We start from the raw sequence: 23,457 nt of genomic DNA on the forward strand, positions 1-23,457 counted from the left end.
TCTTTCGTTCAGCGTTCTTGCATTACCAATTCTCTAGGTCTTCACTCCTTTATATAGAGGTGTGAAAGAGACGTTGTGAAATTGCCAGCACACCAAAGAGTCGTTGTTGAAACTTGATCTTTCACCAATGATCTTTTGCCTGATTTGGTTGTTGTCCTATGAAGAACCAATTTGAAATCCATTCCTTATCCAAAGGAACATCTATGCAGGCGAGACCGTATTCTGGAGCTGTTTTCTTGTCTTGAAGTGCAGACACAAAACAGAGTAGTGGAGAACGTGGTTGTACAATTCGTACAAAGTACAATGTCAACGCTTTCGTCCAAATTGCAAACACATGCCTTCAAACACCTTTGAAATGACCGTTGCAAACTCCACTAATCCTTTGTTTGTGTTTTCGAATCCAATAGACAGCTTTTGCATTGATGATTCTTCAATTCTTGATTCTTTGCAAATCCAGTTGATATTCAGCTTCTAGTGAAATGGCTTCTGATGAGGCAGCTTCTGATGATGCAGCTTCTGATGAGATGACTTCTGCAGCTTCTGATGATGCAGCTTCTGATGATGTGACTTCTGGACCTCTTGTCTTCAGGAGCACTATTCTTCAGGAGCAGCTTACTTCAGGAGCGCTATTTCTTCAGGAGCAGCTTGACTTCAGGAGCGCTTTTTCTTTAGGAGCAAGTTGCCTTCAGGAGCGTCCAAGCTTCAAATTTTTGTTGTTTCCATAGCTCTTTATTTGCTCATTCAGAACCAATGATGATGTAACTTTATAATTATGGTCCTGTACACTTGAACAAATATTAGCTAATCCAATTTACAATTTTTAATACCTTGTTATCATCAAAACTCTTTAAGGTTTATTGTTAAACACATTTTGTTCCAACACCCTTAACCAGAAGGTAGTCCTTTTCTCATTTTGTTTTGTTTTTATAGATCTATAAGTTTAGGTTTCGTGTTTGGGAGTTTTGGAAAAAGAATCACGTAGAGGAGAGAAAAAGAGTGAGGAAATCGCAAAAAAATAAGAAAAGAAGAGGTTTAAACCTCCGGTGCGGTGGCGCCGCCACTCCGGCCGGCCAACCACCGTACCGGATAAAAGAAGAAGAAGAATGTTGAGGGGAGAGAAGAGAGAACGGAATAGAGAAAGGAGAGAACTTCTCTCACTAGAGAGAAGGTTAGAGAGAGAAAGAGGGTGTAAAAATGAAAGAAAACCAGCAAACCCCTCTTTATACTCTTCTCCTTGAACCGGTTTTATTTAATTAAACCGGTTCACTCTAAAAAACCGAACCGGCCCAACACCCAGCCTGCACTACTTAAGCCCAATCAGCCTTCATTTTAATTCCTGCACCCCCCTTTCTATTGCCTGCACACCCCAGCATCTAACTTTATTTATTTTGCATGCATTTTAACATCCTCTTGCAGTTTCATATTTTCTTTTGCATTTTTATTCTTTTACTTTTATGTTTATTACATCATCATGCATATTTAAATTTTGTCCATTCCTCAATCCAGAGTGCTCTGGTCCATTTTATTTTCGCATGCATTTTATTTTACTTTCGCATTACATTCTATTATCTACTATTATCATATGCATATTTAAATTTTGTCATTAAATATACGCATCAATCCAGAGTGCTCTGGTCCTAAATTAACTATTAATATTATTTTATTCTCCAGAACAATCTGGTCCTTGTTAATTAAATTTATCCAGAGTACTCTGGTCCTAAATCTATTTTCTTTCACGCATTTTAATTTCTCTAGCATTTTTATTTTCGTTCTCATGCATTTCTATTTTATTTCTTGTTCGTATCTCATCTCATCTTATTTTTTTTATCGCATGCATTTAAATTATTGTTATTTCTTTTATTTGCAAAATTTAGCATGTAATTAGGGCCAATGTAAACATAAACGAAAAATAGCGTGCGTGTGTGGGTCTTTTATTTCTTTACAGCTTTATATATTAAAAAATGCAAAAAGATTAGGTTAGGGACTATGTAGTAATCCAATGTCATTACAAGTCCACACGTTTTTTTATTGCTCTGTTAAGTCTAAATTTCAATCATTATTCAAAAACAACAAAAAACATGCAAATATATCAAAATCACAAAAATATTTTCATAAACAAACCTTGATCTTAAATCAAGTGATCGTGCATTTTTGTTTCCTTTCTTAATCAAATCATCAAATCAATTTAATTCTACTTTGAGTCATCTTTCTTTAAATATAAAAAAATACAAACAAATTCTAATTTGCCAATTGGCTTTTTTTATTTCAAACCCTTTTTTAAACTAATATAAAAAACACAAAAACAAATCAAACGTCAATTTCTACCCCGAACTACGAGGTTTTGATCCCTCACGGGTACGTAGGCAAGGGACACGCGTCCTTCCAAATCAATAAAAATGTAGATAAATTAGGTCTCTCTTTTCTTCCATCATTGCAAATTCCATTTTTTTAAGCAAGCAAGTTTATAGCACAAAAGTTTAAATAAAACAAGAGGTTCTCGTAGAGTACTACGAATATTTAGGGTGCTTAACACCTTCCCTAAATATAACCAACCCCCGAACCCTTAATCCCTAAAAATGTGGTATTTGAACCTTTTTCCACTTTCTCTTGAAAAGAATTAAATGTTCAGTCGTGAAATCAAAAGTGGGTCGAACGCCAATCAAATGGCTTTTCGACCGTCCGAAAAATGGCGCGACAGAAATGGCGACTCCGCTGGGGGAATAAAGTAAGAGGGTTAAGCCTAACTTGGTTTTATTTAAATTTTGTGCTATAAACTTGCTAAAAAATAAAATTTTAGTAAAAGATGGAAATATGTGTATATATGTTCTTCCTTCTTGTTTCTTCTTTCCTAAGTATGAGTGGTGAGATAAGTCCTAACCCGGGCTTGAGAGAAATATAAGATAGGAGTGGTAAACTCATAGTGTCATACCGAGGGTATACTCGTGTCTTGACGCATGTGATATGACCACACTTGGCGGAGGAGCTTAAAGTGATATATGTCGGCGTGTGTTTTCACGTTTAGACTTTATTACTCTTAAGTTTCCGTTTGAACGCTAAGGACCTTTAGTAACCCTTAAACCCATCTTGGCTTTTTAGGACGTAGTGCGGTGGCTAACCGGGTGTTTTCTCGGAATTAGTCGACACGCGATACTACACTCAAACGAGACTTTCCTACGAACGTTGTTGGACCGGGTGTTTTCTCGGTATCCGATAAAATTCGGAGGGGGTTGGACTTTGGGAACTTGGTAGAACCCTTGTTACAAATGCAAATTAAACCATAGTCCTTACCAAATGGCGTTGTTACCTTTGACTCCAAAATTATGGACTTATACTTCACCATGTTTTCACCGTTTGTGTAGCATAAATCATGCATACATGCATTCATCCATAAATTTTTTTTCCATCCATTAAAATATCGAAGGACTTATATAGGATTTTCTTTGTAAACATCATAGGATATGGAGGGTGTCGGAAGAAGAACTCACGGGTATAAATTCAAAAGTCCGGATGTAGAGAGTTTAAAGAGTCTGACAAAGATGTTGAAGGATCCGGATCGTTTTCAGAAACGGTATGGTAATTTACTCGATATTCTCAGGACAAAAGTGGATGTGGTACTTCTCAATACTTTGGTCCAATTCTACGATCCGATCTACCATTGCTTCACATTCCCAGACTTTCAGCTTGTCCCTACTTTAGAGGAATACTCTCATTGGGTTGGTTTACCCGTGCTCAACGAAGTACCCTTTCATGCTTCTGGACCCACTCCTAAGATCCCTACCATCGCAAAGGCCCTTCACCTTGAGGTAGCCGATATAAAAAACGAATTCACCCCCAAAAATGGTCTCCAGTGCCTACCATACAACTTCCTTCACCAAAAAGCCACCACTTGTTTTGAGAAATCCCAGACCGTTGCCTTTGAATCTATCCTCGCCCTGCTTATTTATGGTATGGTCCTCTTCCCAAATGTTGACAATTTTGTTGACACGAATGCCATTCGGATCTTCTTAACCCAAAACCCGGTTCCTGTTTTGCTAGCTGACACCTATGTTTCTATTCATGAACGCACTCGTAAAGAAAAAGGGACCATCGTTTGCTGTACACCTTTACTCCACCGCTGGATTACTTCACACTTACCCCGTCCCAAGCTTAGACCAGAACGTCTCCCTTGGTCTCAGAAGCTCATGACTTGGACCCCGAAGGACATAGATTGGTTTAACCCAGTTTGTGACCCAGAGTTTGTCATTAATAGTTGTGGGGACTTCAACAACGTACCTCTTCTCGGTACGCGTGGAGGAATTAGTTATAGCCCGGTTCTTGCTAGACGACAGTTTGGTTATTATATGAAGATGAATCCCGTGTACCTCATCCTAGACAGGGATTTCTTCCTCTACAAAGAGGATGATGGGAATCAAGGAGCACAGTTCGAAAAAGCTTGGTATTCCATTGTCAGGAAGGATAGAAATCAGTTAGGAAAAAGGTCGGTTATCGCTCATGAAATTTATGTCCAATGGGTCATCGATCGAGCTAATAAATTGAAGATGCCTTACCCTCGACAAAGACTTGTGACCTCAACTGTTCCAGCTATACCTTTACCTTTACCTCTTGAGTCCTTGGGAGGGTATCAGGAGCAGTTGGACATCGAAAGGCGTGAGAAGTCCATGTGGGAAGGGAAATACCGCGAGAAGGATCGAGAATTAGATACTGTGAAGAATCTATTAGATCAGCAGATTCGGGCTAATCGCAAGGAAAAAGATGAAAATGCTAGATTGAAAGCCTTTATCCAAGAAGACCAGGATTTGCTGGACAAGATTTGTCCTGGGAGAAAGAAGAGACGCATGGATCTCTTCGCAGGGGCACACCCAGACTTTGAGGAGTAATATGCTTCAGGGGTTCAAGAATTTCCCATTTGTTCTCTTTTCTTTCAAGCTTTCCATCATGTACTTGGGAGTCTATCCTTGGCTCGGTTTTGTTAAAAGGAAATTACCTTGTGTTTATTTCAATAAAATTTTTTGAATCATAATGTTTACGGAAATTGCTGTTATAAGTCCTTCGATAAACAAAACAAAAAAATAACATATATGTTTTTGCATAAACATATCATGCATCATCCTGCATTTCATAAATTCAAAACTCGAGTCTCACCAAATTTTCTTGTCCAAAAGGTCAAAAGTGGTCCGATGTCTTCATCCATCTTCGGCTCGCATATGCAAACACTCGTGCAAACACATCAACTTGATCAGCTGGAGCAAGAAGTCCATGAACTTCGTGGAAAGGTAACAACACTTCGGGTTGAAATAGGGAAGTTAACTAGTCTAGTATCTTCATTGATGGCTACAATGGAACCACCGTTTGTCAAGCAAAGGCTTCAGCCACCATATCAACCAATGTGTATGCAACAGCCTCGACAACAGGCTCTGCATCAGCGCACTCCTCCGAGTCCGGCCCCTCAGTCGGTTACTTCTCAGAATCAGGCTCAGGGAGTATCGCAATTCAACCCAATTCCTATCAAGTATGCGATTTTGCTTCCTATCTTGCTTAAGAAGAGACTTGTTCAAACCAGGTTACCGCCTCGTGTGCCAAACCCCTTACCATCATGGTATCGCGTTGACCACACATGTATTTTCCATCAGGGGGAGCCGGGTCATGACACGGAACAGTGCTATGCTTTGAGGGATGAAGTGCAGAAGTTAATCAAAGATGAATCATGGTCCTTTGAGGACCCAGATATAAAAGTACTACTTCAACCACATCATCTGGCTCCTCACTCTATTGCCGCTGTTAGGCCCACCATGGATGCTGTTCAAAATCCGGGTCATCAGCCCCAGTTTCAACGACATCAACAACAGCCTCGGCAACAGGCTCAGAAAGCTCCGCAATATGACCTGATCCCTATGAAGTACGCCAAGTTGCTTCCGTATTTGCTTGAGAGGAACCTTGTTCGGACAAGGCCACTTCCTCTAAAACCAAAGAAATTGCCAGCTCGATGGAGACCTGACCTCTGTTGTGCCTTTCATCAAGGGGGACTAGGTCACGACACTGAGCAGTGCTATCCTTTGAAGGAAGAAGTCCGAAAGTTGATTGAAGACGATCTCATACCTTTTGAAGAGTTTGAATTGGAATGTGCAAGTTAATCCGCTATCGGATCTTGGAACCTGATGTTGATGCATTAGCTGCAATTGGGTTTTTGTTGATGTTTATTTCTACTACTCATTTGTTCAAATAATATGTTTGTTTGTTGCTTTATGTTTTTTCAAAACAAAAAAAAATCCTCCCGTCCCACCCGAAACGGAAGTGAACTTGTTTAGGGCTTTCTGCTTTATGTATTTTCATCATTAGTAAAAAGTCGCTTCGATCCCGACTTTGTTTTATTTTTGTGCTTTTCTGGAAAAAATGGTAATACAGAAAACCAAAAAATATTTTCCTTTAATCATCTCCACATATCTGCATAATCATAATGTTTATATCAATAATCAAATCATGCATTATTAAACCCGTTGAACACTTAAACCCTGTACTCTCTCTCGACTTTGAGTTCCTTATATCCAAGACTGAAGAGGAGGATGATGAAGAAATTTCCAATGAGATTTCTCGCATACTGGGGCATTTTGGTCGTCGAAGCCGCAATTATCAAGAAAGATTTGTCCAGGAGAGGACATTCATGTACAAAGACTGACACAATTTGCCTCACATGGGTATTGTACTTCAGTACACACTTCAACAGGGGCAATCCCCCTCTATCCCTCAATATACAACGTAAAGGCAGTGCTTCTCGTGGAAGTCAAAGTCCCGTCAACAGAAGTTCCAGTGATATAAAAGTGTTGCCACTGTATGTCTTGGACAGTTATGTCAAAAGGATAAAGCAAGTATGCGACAAATAAAGTTCGTCCCCCGCGAATGTCAAAAAGTGACTTTGTGCTCAAAAGTGTTTTACCCAATTCCGGGGGCAAATGGATGCCAAATTACAATCCATGGTAGCAAACTTGTATGTCCAGATGCAGTCAAGAAATACTTTGTCAAAAAATGAAAGCTCGATGAGTCACAAACATGATAAAGCGACTCAGGCAAAAATGAGCGTCTCGGTGGATTGAAAACCTGAAAGGGCGGTCCAGGCAAAAATTAGAGACATAAACAAAAATGATTATCCTGATAGATTGAAAACCTAAAAAGGCGATCTATGCAAAAATTAAGGATCAAATGACAAAGTAACTACATCCAATCAATAACAATCCGCTTGGGGCATGCCTGCTATCAAAGAACATCCAATTCGAAGCTTGGGGCATTTCAGTCGTAAAAAGTCCTCCAATTTATGGCAAGGAAACTGCATCAAATCAGACATGGTTCATCTGGGGCATTTTCAACTGTCAAAAGGATCTCCGCTATGAAGCATCTGCAAATCAATACTCGGAACAGTGGAATTCAAAGTTGTCAGGGAGTATAACGGTTATTGTGTTCAACGTACCTTTCCCTTTATAATTACCATTTTCCAAATTTTTTAAAATCTGTGGAGCCACGCCTTTGGCATGCTACCACTCCATTACATTAATTTGAGCCTATGCCTATTTATTTGAAATTCTCGTTTATTTGGTGTGCAAAAGTTTTCCTCTATTTTTTGATATGAATACTTAAAGCAAAAAAATTTTAAAACTTTTTCATGTCTTTTGGAATGCATAAGCAACTTGTACGGTTTCTTTGAACTTGTGAGTAGAGGAAACATACATCAACATCCATCTCAAGGACATTTAAACTCTGCAAGTCTGACCAAATGTTGGATGATGCCTCTGTCAAAAAAAAAGAAAAAAAAAAGAATCAAAAAAAGAGAGAGCTCGCTGAGTCGAAAACCTGAAAAGGCGACTTAGGCAAAAATGAGCATCCCGGTGGATTGAAAACCTGAAAGGGCGATCCAGGCAAAAATTAGGGATTTTCAAAGCAAAAAGCATGACTGCTGAAGCATGCCAATGAAGGAACACTCTGCGTTGGTCTACAAATGACAACTTCTTCCAGACTTCTCGTCAGCAATGGGCTTTATCCCCAAAAGGCATCAGTTGCTACTTTGTGCCAGATTTTACACCGTCAACGGCTCTATTTGCTCACAATAGTATCATCTTCAAGGAAGTTTGCCGAGTGTTTGTACTGCGTCGTCAGTCCACCTCCGATCTTACTTGTCTTGTCTCGTTTCACCGAGTCACCTGTCATATACAGTTCATACATGCATACATTCCTACATTCATAACAATCATATATTCATACATTAATATTTTCACATTTCATTTATTCATGCATACATAACACGTATACAACATCATTCATACATAACTACATCAGTCACCTAGAATCTCATTTCGGTCGTGTCTCCTCAGTCCGGTCTTTACTTATCATGGTGTCAAGCCGCAAGTTTCTATAAATGAACATCTTGCATTTACCTTCTTGTCATCAAAAGTGTCATCCCCAGTGTGTCTGGTCCAGAGATGTCACTCGTTATGAGCCCGTTGGATTCCGGCGAACTCTTACCAAGCCGGGTGGATTCTCGCAAATTCCAGCAAGTACACAAAAAAAAAAGAGAAAAAAAAAAAGAAAAAAATACATTTCATAGCAAAGATTATTATTCTAACCGCGATTTCTACGAGAACAAATCTCCATAGTCCAAGCCAGGATCAGTAACGGTAAACCAAGCAATACCGCTATTGCGACTTCAATCTCTCTTAGAAACGCCATTTCTTCATCTATTTCTTCATAATGGAAGATGTCGATGAGTAGAAGAACGAATGCAAGGAGAGTGATGACAATGAGAAGGAATATAGTCATTTTAAGAAAGAATGAGGATGGAGGTTGTGAAAAAATAAGAGATGAATGTGAAGTATTTATAGAAGGAGGGAGGAATGTAGCCGTTAGGGGGAAAGAAAAAGGGGTTACTTTTCACTATTCATGACCGTTAAAAGGGGGAATATAACCGTTTATTTAGACGCTGGAAGGCTCGAACGGTACACACAGATAAATCACCTCATGGTAATGAACAAAGATTAACACTTCACATATCAATCACGTCAAGCTGTCAGTTCACCAACGAACGCTTGAGTTTACTTTTTGTTTCAAGTCACAAAGTTCACCAACGGACGCTTGGGTTTACCTTTTTATCTTGTTTCAAGTCACCAAGTCCACCAACGGACCGATCAGGTTTACTTTCATCATGTTTCAAACGGCCAGTTCCAACTAATGAACAGTTTGAAATCACAATTCAATTTCAATAGTGTCATCCCCAATAGGACTGATTCAAAGAGCGTCACCAATCAAATTTGTTTCAAGTGGCAGGTCCCACCAAATATTCATCTTTACCAATGTCTATCCAAATCTCCCCAGTAATTGTTCAAACCTTATCTCAAGTGTCTTTTGTTAAACACACACGTCTTTACTAATTCAAAAGTAATAGACGGTTTCATTTCTCATTATGTTCGTCTTTGCCATTTCAAAGGTAATAGACACGTCTTTACTACTTCAAAAGTAATAGATAGTTTCTCTCCTGCATTGTGGGTCTTCACCAGTTCAAAAGTAACAGACATTGTCCTTTACTAATTCAAAAGTAATTGACAAATCTACTTCTTGCACGTCTTTACTAATTCAAAAGTAACAGACATTGTCCTTTACTAATTCAAAAGTAATTGACAAATCTACTTCTTGCACGTCTTTACTAATTCAAAAGTAACAGACATTGTCCTTTACTAATTCAAAAGTAATTGACAAATCTACTTCTTGCACGTCTTTACTAATTCAAAAGTAACAGACATTGTCCTTTACTAATTCAAAAGTAATTGACAAATCTATTTCTTGTTCGTCTTTACCAGTTCAAAGGTAACAGACATTGTCCTTTACTAATTCAAAAGTAATTGACAAGTTTACTTCTTGCACGTCTTTACTAATTCAAAAGTAACAGACATTGTCCTTTACTAATTCAAAAGTAATTGACAAATTTACTTCTTGCACGTCTTTACTAATTCAAAAGTAATTGACAAATTCTACCATGTCCATTTTTACTAGTTCAAAGGTAACATACTTCGTCTTTACTACATCAAAAGTAATAGACGGTTTCTTTCCTCGTAATGTTCATTATTACCACTTCAAAGGTAATTGGCATTCTCTCCTCCCCAACAATCATTATCCGTTTGTCCCTCAGTCGGCATATGTTCATCTTTGTTGCATTCATAATTGCATCGCATACATACATACCATGATATTCATAAGCATTGCATTCATAACATCTTAGGTCAAAATTGGTGCACTTTCGGTATTTAAGTCTCTTCGGCCCGTCAAATCAAATATTTCATCTTCAAATCGCCGGACGAAGAAAACTTAAATAGGGGCATCTGTCATACCCCAATTTTTGACCCAAGATATTACAGACACGTGTCCTCGAACCCTGATCAGTCTTAGACTTTTCAGCGAAAAATTCGGCAGAGAGGTATTTTAAAATACCTCATATTTGGTTCCGAGTCGGGCCCTCTTCTCTCTTTTTTATTTATTATTACTTTTAGTTTTATTTATTATTCTCATTATTATTCTCATTATTATTCTCATTATTATTATTATTATTATTATTATTATTATTATTATTATTATTATTATTATTATTATTATTATTATTATTATTATTATTATTTATTTTAAGTCCAAAAATATCCAACACAGGCTGTCGCAGGCCTGTCAAGCATTTCCCTTTCATTCCTCTCCAAGCCAAAACAGCCTGTCGTGTTCCTCTCCAAGCAACACAATGTCTCAATCCAACTCTATAAATGCAAGCACCTGCAACCAACAAAAATTACACAAAATTTTCCAGCAATAAACACAAACACATAAGCCAGAAACAGAGAGAATTTTCGACACAATTTTCCAGTAAGAACAACAATAAAAATTCTTCCAACAATCCACAATTCATCAATCTGAAATCACAAACACATATCGGCTTCCACAATCAAACCAGCAAGCATATTTCCAATCAATTCACAACACATACACAAACACACGCACACAAACACACTCACGCATACACACACACACTCACGCACACAAACACACGCACTGCGACACATACACCGTCACGTACACACACACTGTCACATACACACACCGATTCAAACACCCAACCACCAACATCTTTCAAACCAATAGCCACGAATCCCTTAACCAGAAGGTAGTCCTTTTCTCATTTTGTTTTGTTTTTATAGATCTATAAGTTTAGGTTTCGTGTTTGGGAGTTTTGGAAAAAGAATCACGTAGAGGAGAGAAAAAGAGTGAGGAAATCGCAAAAAAATAAGAAAAGAAGAGGTTTAAACCTCCGGTGCGGTGGCGCCGCCACTCCGGCCGGCCAACCACCGCACCGGATAAAAGAAGAAGAAGAATGTTGAGGGGAGAGAAGAGAGAACGGAATAGAGAAAGGAGAGAACTTCTCTCACTAGAGAGAAGGTTAGAGAGAGAAAGAGGGTGTAAAAATGAAAGAAAACCAGCAAACCCCTCTTTATACTCTTCTCCTTGAACCGGTTTTATTTAATTAAACCGGTTCACTCTAAAAAACCGAACCGGCCCAACACCCAGCCTGCACTACTTAAGCCCAATCAGCCTTCATTTTAATTCCTGCACCCCCCTTTCTATTGCCTGCACACCCCAGCATCTAACTTTATTTATTTTGCATGCATTTTAACATCCTCTTGCAGTTTCATATTTTCTTTTGCATTTTTATTCTTTTACTTTTATGTTTATTACATCATCATGCATATTTAAATTTTGTCCATTCCTCAATCCAGAGTGCTCTGGTCCATTTTATTTTCGCATGCATTTTATTTTACTTTCGCATTACATTCTATTATCTACTATTATCATATGCATATTTAAATTTTGTCATTAAATATACGCATCAATCCAGAGTGCTCTGGTCCTAAATTAACTATTAATATTATTTTATTCTCCAGAACAATCTGGTCCTTGTTAATTAAATTTATCCAGAGTACTCTGGTCCTAAATCTATTTTCTTTCACGCATTTTAATTTCTCTAGCATTTTTATTTTCGTTCTCATGCATTTCTATTTTATTTCTTGTTCGTATCTCATCTCATCTTATTTTTTTTATCGCATGCATTTAAATTATTGTTATTTCTTTTATTTGCAAAATTTAGCATGTAATTAGGGCCAATGTAAACATAAACGAAAAATAGCGTGCGTGTGTGGGTCTTTTATTTCTTTACAGCTTTATATATTAAAAAATGCAAAAAGATTAGGTTAGGGACTATGTAGTAATCCAATGTCATTACAAGTCCACACGTTTTTTTATTGCTCTGTTAAGTCTAAATTTCAATCATTATTCAAAAACAACAAAAAACATGCAAATATATCAAAATCACAAAAATATTTTCATAAACAAACCTTGATCTTAAATCAAGTGATCGTGCATTTTTGTTTCCTTTCTTAATCAAATCATCAAATCAATTTAATTCTACTTTGAGTCATCTTTCTTTAAATATAAAAAAATACAAACAAATTCTAATTTGCCAATTGGCTTTTTTTATTTCAAACCCTTTTTTAAACTAATATAAAAAACACAAAAACAAATCAAACGTCAATTTCTACCCCGAACTACGAGGTTTTGATCCCTCACGGGTACGTAGGCAAGGGACACGCGTCCTTCCAAATCAATAAAAATGTAGATAAATTAGGTCTCTCTTTTCTTCCATCATTGCAAATTCCATTTTTTTAAGCAAGCAAGTTTATAGCACAAAAGTTTAAATAAAACAAGAGGTTCTCGTAGAGTACTACGAATATTTAGGGTGCTTAACACCTTCCCTAAATATAACCAACCCCCGAACCCTTAATCCCTAAAAATGTGGTATTTGAACCTTTTTCCACTTTCTCTTGAAAAGAATTAAATGTTCAGTCGTGAAATCAAAAGTGGGTCGAACGCCAATCAAATGGCTTTTCGACCGTCCGAAAAATGGCGCGACAGTAATGAATCGACATTAATTGTTCAATTTATTTTTGGTTAATTGGTAAACCATTGACCCTAATCTTTACCATTCAAATTATGTATCGTTGGGTCTTGTTAATTGGTGCCCCCAGGGCACTGGTTAAGGAATCCATAAATAAAATTTCTGTCTTGAAAATATAAACTGTCACTTTTTATCAAGTAATAATTACATTACTTTTTGATAAAAACTTACACCCTCCGGTCACTATTATAAGCAAAAATCTACTTTTTAGGTTCATTCAATAAATGATGTATGTGATCCATTAAATAGACCACATTCATCATTTATTGAATGAACCTAAAAAGTAAAATTTTGCTTATAATAGTGACCGGAGGGTGTACTTTATTTGGTGCTTAACCAATGCCCCGGTGACACTGGTTAACATTCTCCTTCAAATTAATTGCTCGGTTTTTTTATATTGGCAAACCATTGACACTAATCTTTTTTGGTTAATGATAAACCGTTGAAGTTAATTGGCATTGACCTATAGTAAGCCACTCATATGGCATTGACTACAATTTATTAATTCACATTAAAGTTGCTCTGATCTTGGCATTTGGACGAAAATAAAATAAAATAGAAAAATGTTAACTTGTGCCCTTGGGGCATAAGTTAAGGAACCAAAAGTAGACGTTTTTCTTTGAAAATTGTGTGTTCAATGTCTTGAAATTTTCAAAAGTTATTTTTTCAACATAAAATTTATTACTTAATTCTATTTTAAGTTCCTTAACTTGTGCACAAGTTAACGTGACCCTATTCATCAGTGAAGATCTCCTATCTCTTATACATACATTTTAACTTAGTAAACATGAACAATCCACTTGAAAATCTAAAATCTCCTAACAAATCAAATTGTCAAATTGTTCACATTTTTTTTAAGCAAACTATTCACTTGATATTTTTTTTGTAGATGCTAAACCCTTCAAATTAAATTGCGTTGCCATATGGTTAATGAATCAACATTAATTGTTCGGTTTTTTTTTTTGTTTAATTGACAAACCATTGTCCCTAATCTTTAACATTGAAATTAAGTATCGTTGAAATAATTTATTAATTCACATTAAAATTTCTTTGATATAATTGATAAATATATGCGCACGAGTTTCTTTCTTTATGAAATAATTGATAAATATTAAAAAAAACACTAGACAAATATTTAAAAAAAATGGGGAAATATTTTTTTGACAAGGACAAAAAAAAATACGAGGACAGGTATTTATCGCAAATTTTTTATGAAGTTTTTATCAGTGATAAATATGTAAAAAAAATGGGACGTATATTTGTCAATAATAAACAGATAACAAATATTTGTCATTATAAATATAAAAAAAACATGGGACAATTATTTATTATTGATAAATAAAAAATTATGAATCAAATATTTTTCACTAATAAAAAAACTATTAAAGTATGGGAGAAAAATTTGTCATCGGTAAATCTAGGAAATAAAGAAAAAAATTGTGATTGATATATAAAAAAAGGTAAAAAAAAATATCGTTGAAAAATATAAAAATAATAGCAATATATTTTTCATATTTTTTAATCAAAGTAAAAAATTAAATTAAAAAGATAAGAAAATACAAGAATGAGGGGGGCAAGGACAACCACAAAAGAAAAACCCAACAATTCAGTACAAAAGTGGTAATAAAAGAGAACATCCTTGAACAACCACTACCACATACAATTCAGCGAACCCACACAAGGGTGTAAAACCGAATTGTAGAAAACACATAATGAATATTTTGAGCATTTAACTAGGCGTATGAATCGTCTACCAACACAGAAATGACACAAGTTCCAACACCTCCCTTCAAAGTATCAGCAAACCATAAACGCCGTTTTGAGCCAAAGCAACCAATTGTGAACCGAATCCACAGAGTCCCAGTGGTCGTAAAACTTTAGTCACAGTCCAGATTGAGGGATGAACAAACAACATAAATCTATCATTATCCACCAATGACGCAAGAAGCAACCACAACGAATAGAATCCTTTAAGTACGATGAACGACTACTACCGTCAACATGGAGCATCTACGCACCTAGCCATTTCGAGCAACATCATAATAAAATTAGTCATGTTGAATCGAGATATGCATCCAACATAACAACATCGAAATCTCCTATACATACATTTTAACTTAGTAAAAATGAACAATCCACTTGAAAATCTAAAATCTCCTAACAAATCAAATTGTCAAACTGTTCACATTTTTTTTTGCAAACTATTCACTTGTTTTTTTTTTTTAGATGCTGAACCCTTCAAAATTAAAATGCTTTGACATATAGTTAATGAATCAACATTAATTGTTCGATTTTTTTTGGTTAATTGACAAACCATTGACCTTAACCTTTACTATTCAAATTAAGTATCGTTGACATAAGGTTAGTAATTCACATTAATTGCTCGTTTTTTATATTTTTATTTTTTTGACAAAAACAAAACGATATTCATTCATTCAAATCGATAGAATACATCAGAATCAAGATCGCTAAAAACGTAAAGGATGAATCTGCGAACAAACTCACATCACCCAAGTTAATAGCATACAGCGGCAAAATGCCTACAAATAATATGATAAAATCTAAATCACCAGAATACTCTTGCTTCTGGATCTGCAACGTTGACGTCCAAATCATTGATTGAATCTATGATTGACTGAAGCTGATCTTTCAATATGAACCAACGAAAATCGCAACAAGATGCCAAACCAAACAACGCCGCACAAGACGACGAACAACACAAGGTCGCACTCAGACGACAAAATCACAAAAAAAAAAACACAAAAGAAAACGCTTGATATTTGTGAAAATCACTTATTTAGATCGAAAGAAATGGAAAAAAAAGATACGATAACTTAGAAATAATTATATCACTTTGGACACGAAGGGTAGTTTAGAATTGATTGTGATAATGTTGCTTATAAAGCTAGAATTCGTATGGATCATTTGGTTACGTGTGACGCTTGGTTAAAGAACGCTACTCCTAACAAGTTTCAATCCTTATTTATCTCATTTTTACTTTTCGCAATTAGTTTAGCTAGTTACATTTCAATTCAAACAAACAAGTACTCTTAATACTTGGAATGATAATTGATGTTAAACTGTCATTGATAACACACTATTCCCTGTGGAGACGATACAAAAATACTTACCTTGTTTGATGCTAAGAACGACTTTCATCAAAATGGCGCCGTTGCCGGGGATTTTCTTAGCTTGATATTTTCTTAGTTTCTCTCTTAGGTTTTAGCTTTAGATTTCTTTAAAGAGAGAAGTAAGGTAGATCATATAGAGTGAGAGTGGTTTTGGAAGTTGGATGCTTACTCCTTAGTTGAGACATCACAAGTGTAATGAATCCTTCCTTTTCAAGCTATCCTTGCAAGGCTTCCATGATGATGTGTAGCTAAACACTCTTTGTTAGGATGAGAGGTACTTGATCTTGCTAAACATGTAATCCTTTTGATCTTGCAATATATGATTCTAGCAATTTATATTCAATATTGTTGTTATTCTTGTGTTAATGCTTTCTGATGAAGTAGTTTTGCATCAAAAACAAGATAAGTATTTGTATCGTCTCCATAGGGATTAGTTCGACATCACGGATATTTCAACATCAAATATCATTCTAAGTAAAAAGGGTGATTGTTTGTTTGAATTTACAACTATGTTAACTAAATGCAAAAAGTAAAAGATGAGATTAATAAGGATTGAAACTTGTTAGGAGTAGCGTTCCTTAACCAAGCGTCACACGTAAACTAATGATCCATACGAATTCTAGCTTTATAAACAACATTATCACAATCAATTCTAAACTATCCTTCGTGTCCAAAGCGATATAATTAATTCTAAGGTATCGTTTAAACATTCGTGTCCAAATCCCTTAAACGATAACAAAGTCGATCGAATAACCTAATCGACCGTGTCCAGCCTGATTAAGTATCCGAAAGCATTTAACTCTTGATTATGGTGATTATCACAAGATTAACAAACTTGTCAAGAATGATATAACCTAAGATATATTGCTACTCTAGCTCTAGATTCAAGAGTTTGTGTCCAAATCATCTTGAATCTCATTGAAAGCATTAACACAAGAATAACAACAATATTGAATATAAATTGCTAGAATCATATTTTGCAAGATCAAAAGATTACATGTTAGCAAGAATCAAGTACCTCTCATCCCAACAAAGAGTGTTTAGCTACACATCATCATGGAAGCCTTGCAAGGATGGATTGAAAAGGAAGGAACCATTACACTTGTGATGTCTCAACAAAGGAATAAGGATCCAACTTCCAAAATCACTCTCACTTCATATGATCTACCCTATTTTCTCTCTAAGATATTACAATGAAAACTAAGAGAAAAGCTATGAAAAACTAACTAAGTTACTAAGACTAATATGAACTATATATCTCTCTAATGAAATTCTAATAATATATAATATATCAAGCCCAAAATATCTAAAAAATATCTAACATAATATCTAACATAATATCTAAATAATATCTAACATAATATCTTCCAAGAATAGCAAGTGGGCCACTTGAATTGAGCAAACCGCCTAACTTACGCTAATAGCGCCAAAATCGCTAATAGCGAAATTTCTTTAAGCTCCAGATACGCCAATAGCGTATCTCTCTGGACTTTGACACTTCTTTGAACACGCTAATAGCGTAGAACACGCTATTAGCGCCATTTCTTCAAGCTTGCTGGACAGCTTTTACCATTTTGCACTTTTTCATGATGAATTGGACTTTGATCAGTGTCTCGAGGCTAATTACTGCACAAAAGGATAGAGTAATGATAAGTAAAGCGTAATAAGGCATTTAACGCTTATTTCTCGGCTTTTCCTTCAATTACTTGCAAAGCAAGCAACAAAAAGTGCTTAAAATATAACATGAATTTAACACTTTTATGACACTTATCACTCTCCCCAACTTAACTCTTTGTTTGTCCTCAAACAAAGGATTGAAAATCAAACAAGTTAATGACAAGACACAAGTACAAAAGGCTTTGAAAACTTTCTCAGATGAATGATTCAAAATGAATGCGCGTGCAAGGCTAAGTTTCCAACTAATTTAGAATTCTACTACTAATATGAGATGAGTCCTATGTACAAAGCTCATGCCAAATAGTTCAAAACAATAATACATATATTCACGAACCACACCTAACACACTTCTTTGAAAGTAGATAAACAATTGACAACAAATAAGTGAGGGTTATGAACACACATCCGGAAATCAAGTTAACATTCCAATCAAGTTATGTGTCCATCCAAATATCATTTCAAAAGGCATAAAAACATGGATCAAAAGGTCTTTGAGGGTTATAACTTGGCTTGGCTATAAAAGAAATGTCATATGTGGGGCAATTGAAATCAAAAAGCCTATCAAAGAGGAACATTCCTTGTATCAACCATTAAAATTCACAATCTTTCCTACCAATCATTACAAACCCTTGGTGCTTAAACATGACAAACTTTGATCTTAACAACTTATTTTCTTTTTGGATTTTTCTTTCTTTTTCTCTTTTTCTTTTTCTTTTCCTGTACACATTGTTTTTCTTTTCTTTTGTATTTACAACAACATGTTGTCTTGATCAAAGATAAAATTACACCATAGTACTTGACATAAGATTTACATCTACCTTCTCTCCCCAACTTGAATCAAAATACACCCTATTTGAATGTTCCTTTACTCTAAGGCAAAAGGGACAAATAACAATGAAAGTTTAGGGTTCAACAATTAAAAACAACTCAGAGTCCTAAAGTGCGTCAAAAATGAACTGGATATTGAAAAGTTTTAAAGGCAAATTCATCAAGCATTGTGCTTATGAATTGACAGTTCATAATTGAGGACTCCGATTCATTTGGCTTAAGTGGGTTAGCAAATACTCGCTCTTCTCACAAGGTAGGCTATTTGTGGTCAAGTACGTTTCTCTCATTAACAAAAATATGCCTTGATCACTTCCATGCCTTCACACAATTTTAAAACAAATATCGGATTTAAAATAACACAATTGAGTTAAACAATGAATCCGGTCTCCTTGCATATGTACAAACATTTGAGGTTTCCTCACTTTTAGGCTAGTACTACGTGGTTCACAAACAAATAAATTATTGTAAAGAACTAAATGAAATGAAATTTGCACAAAGTACTCGTTCCATATTCGAGTAAAAACCTAGAAAAACTGGAAACTTGTACCTTGGCTTTGTGCTTTAATCACAACTATGAATCATTATCAATCATCTGCGATTTGAAATTAAGCAAGAGTGATACAAATGAAGCTTCCATGATTCTCAAAACAAAATGAAGTACTTAATCAACAAAAAATGCTAACACATTATTCAACATAAAACATAGTACTAATAAAACAAAATACGAGTTCATGTGCCAAAATGAAACAAACAACAGAAGCAAACTAGTGTTTAAAGGTATCAAGAAAGAAAACAAAAAACCAAACTATGCTTGCTCGCAATTGCGAGCTGTTTTTACTCGCCATTGCGAGTTGTGTCAGTTCAGGATTCTGCTCTCTGTTTAACTTCTGTTTTTTCTGTTTTGATGCATGCACATGACTCCTAGACTTATTATGCATTAAAACAGTAAATGAATTGGGTTGCCTCCCAACAAGCGCTTGTTTAACGTCGTTAGCTCGACGCCTTTTTCGTTAGGGTGGCCAAAATGAGACGGACAACACATCATCCTTTGTGTTCCTTCTCTGTGGGAGGAATTCCATGAACTTTAAGTACAGATGATGTGGAGTCCATGTCCTCCTTAACTTTGATTTGAACAAGGCGAAAATTTCATCAATGACCCGGTCAATTTCGGCCTTGCTCACTTTCTTCCCCTTTTGTTCAAATGTTTCTTCCATGCTAAGTAACCGTTCCTTTCTCTCTACCACCTCTATCACTTCTCCGCTATCAACAGTTTTGTCCTCTTCAGTAAATGACCTTTCTTGAGGAAGTTCGATTTCATGTGGTGGACCACATTCCTCTACTATTGCATCTTCCTCAAGTTCAACAACACCTTCTCCAACAATCTCTCCGTCATGAGTGGATTGAATGTTGACTTGATTATCCATGATTTTAGCTTGAATCATCTCCAACTGAATTGATAAATTCCTCAATCTTTGGTTGGTATTTTGCATGTTTATCATGGATTGTTGCATGAAGATATTCAAAGTATTTTCCACATTGGTCATTCGTTCATCTTCAAAAGGATATTGCTGATGCTGTTGATATGGTTCATACTCGGGTGGAGTGTAGAAGTTGTTATAACCATGATCAGCCATGATTTTGTCTAGGTGATGATCTGAAATGGAAACAACTAACAAGAAACTTTTCTTTGTTTATCAAAGAGGGGTTAGTGGTAACAACTATTAAGTAAAGAAAAATATTTACGGAATATATACGAATACTTAAAACAATAAATCAATCGTTCTATCTATGATATCTAAACACCAATCCCCAGCAACGACGCCATTTTGATGAAGTAGTTTTGCATCAAAAACAAGATAAGTATTTGTATCGTCTCCATAGGGATTAGTTCGACATCACGGATATTTCAACATCAAATATCATTCTAAGTAAAAAGGGTGATTGTTTGTTTGAATTTACAACTATGTTAACTAAATGCAAAAAGTAAAAGATGAGATTAATAAGGATTGAAACTTGTTAGGAGTAGCGTTCCTTAACCAAGCGTCACACGTAAACTAATGATCCATACGAATTCTAGCTTTATAAACAACATTATCACAATCAATTCTAAACTATCCTTCGTGTCCAAAGCGATATAATTAATTCTAAGGTATCGTTTAAACATTCGTGTCCAAATCCCTTAAACGATAACAAAGTCGATCGAATAACCTAATCGACCGTGTCCAGCCTGATTAAGTATCCGAAAGCATTTAACTCTTGATTATGGTGATTATCACAAGATTAACAAACTTGTCAAGAATGATATAACCTAAGATATATTGCTACTCTAGCTCTAGATTCAAGAGTTTGTGTCCAAATCATCTTGAATCTCATTGAAAGCATTAACACAAGAATAACAACAATATTGAATATAAATTGCTAGAATCATATTTTGCAAGATCAAAAGATTACATGTTAGCAAGAATCAAGTACCTCTCATCCCAACAAAGAGTGTTTAGCTACACATCATCATGGAAGCCTTGCAAGGATGGATTGAAAAGGAAGGAACCATTACACTTGTGATGTCTCAACAAAGGAATAAGGATCCAACTTCCAAAATCACTCTCACTTCATATGATCTACCCTATTTTCTCTCTAAGATATTACAATGAAAACTAAGAGAAAAGCTATGAAAAACTAACTAAGTTACTAAGACTAATATGAACTATATATCTCTCTAATGAAATTCTAATAATATATAATATATCAAGCCCAAAATATCTAAAAAATATCTAACATAATATCTAACATAATATCTAAATAATATCTAACATAATATCTTCCAAGAATAGCAAGTGGGCCACTTGAATTGAGCAAACCGCCTAACTTACGCTAATAGCGCCAAAATCGCTAATAGCGAAATTTCTTTAAGCTCCAGATACGCCAATAGCGTATCTCTCTGGACTTTGACACTTCTTTGAACACGCTAATAGCGTAGAACAAGCTATTAGCGCCATTTCTTCAAGCTTGCTGGACAGCTTTTACCATTTTGCACTTTTTCATGATGAATTGGACTTTGATCAGTGTCTTGAGGCTAATTACTGCACAAAAGGATAGAGTAATGATAAGTAAAGCGTAATAAGGCATTTAACGCTTATTTCCCGGCTTTTCCTTCAATTACTTGCAAAGCAAGCAACAACAAGTGCTTAAAATATAACATGAATTTAACACTTTTATGACACTTATCAATGCAGAGGGGTGATTTTAGGTCAAAAAATGACCTAAAACCACCCCTCCTCGATAAGGGAAAGAGAAGGAAAACTTAGAGAGATGTTGGAGTTTCTCTCACTACGGTGTGGTAACTTTGCTGAAAAATGCTCGTTTTTTTTATATTGGCAAACCATTGACACTAATCTTTCTTGGTTAATGATAAACTGTTAAAGTTAATTGGCATTGACATATAGTAAGTCATTCATACAGCGTTGACTACAATTTATTAATTCACATTAAAATTGTTTTGATCTTGGCATTTAGAAGAAAATAAAATAAAATAAAATAAAATTTCTTATCTCCTATCTCTTATACAAATATTTGTTTCCGATAAACATTAAAAAAATACAACTTTTTGTCACATATAACATAAATAAAATATGAAACAAATATTTATCAGTGAAAATTATATAAAAAACACAAGACAAATATTTATAATCGATATAAACAAAAAAACACGAAGCAAATATTTTCCACTAATAAATATCAGACGCACGAGACACATTTATCTTTGATACATAAAAAATATCATTGGTGAATAACAAAACACGCGTCTAACATTCGTCATTGATAAGTATAAAGAAAAACATTTCTTATAGTAAGCCATTCAAATAGCGTTGACTTATATATTTGTTAGAACTACTTTAAAAAAGACACGGCACATACTCATCGCTGACATATATTTGTCATCGATAAATAAAAAAATACATGAATCTAGGTCATGAAAGCCTAACTTATATCTTATGTAATCTAGGTTAATACTATTAGGAAGAAAAGGGATCTAACAAAAAATAAAGGGATAAACTAATGTTAGCTAACCTATATGCACACGAGTTTATTTTTTATGAATTAATTGATAAATATTAAAAAAAACACTAGACAAATAATTAAAAAAATGGAAAAACATTTAATACTCATACATAAAAAAGTACGGGGACAAGTATTCTTTTATAAGACACTATCCACTTTCTTTATAAGACTTGCAATTTTAAGTAGATATTCTTTTGTAAGACTTGCGATACTGAAACATGAGTACGTTTTTATTTTTATTTTTTTTATAAGACTTGTAATTTTGCTGCACGATGAGTTGTGCTTAGTTTGTTTAAAGTCTTCCACCCATATTGTATAACTTGAATTCTTTCTTAGTCAAAACATCACAATGTGAGTTTGTCCGGTATTCATATTATGAATTATTCTCTCCGTTTTAAAATGAGTGTCGTTTTAGGAAAAAATATATTTGAAAATGAATGTTATTTTCAGTTTCCAATGTAATAATAACTTTTTATTTTCAATTGGACCCTTCAATTAATACTATATATATGCACTACTTCCAAAGTATTATTTTTTTTTTAATGAAAAACAAACCAATAGTTGATTAGGATATTTGGTAAAATAACATCTCTCTTTCATTTAATTAATGTATTACTTAATATGTGTATAAAAACATTAAACGACATTCATTTTGAAACGGAGAGAGTACTTATCGATTTTTTTCTCCGAAAAAAAATTATTTATTACTATTCGGTGCCTTTGTCTTGGGACTAATCT

General features: G+C 35.0%; 1 protein-coding gene across 1 annotated transcript; it reads left to right on the forward strand.

Moving 5' to 3' along the window:
- The first annotated feature begins 2,989 nt into the window (after positions 1-2,989).
- Positions 2,990-5,032, forward strand: LOC146901395 (uncharacterized). Its single transcript, XM_085735830.1, has one exon. It carries the CDS (start codon positions 3,459-3,461, stop codon positions 4,875-4,877), a length of 1,419 nt encoding a protein of 472 aa, XP_085591956.1. The 5' UTR covers positions 2,990-3,458; the 3' UTR covers positions 4,878-5,032.
- Positions 5,033-23,457: the final 18,425 nt, after the last annotated feature.

This window comes from Medicago sativa, chromosome 8 (assembly GCF_051527215.1).
Source record: "Medicago sativa cultivar Bolivia chromosome 8, Bolivia_mono, whole genome shotgun sequence".
Taxonomy (NCBI): domain Eukaryota; kingdom Viridiplantae; phylum Streptophyta; class Magnoliopsida; order Fabales; family Fabaceae; genus Medicago; species Medicago sativa.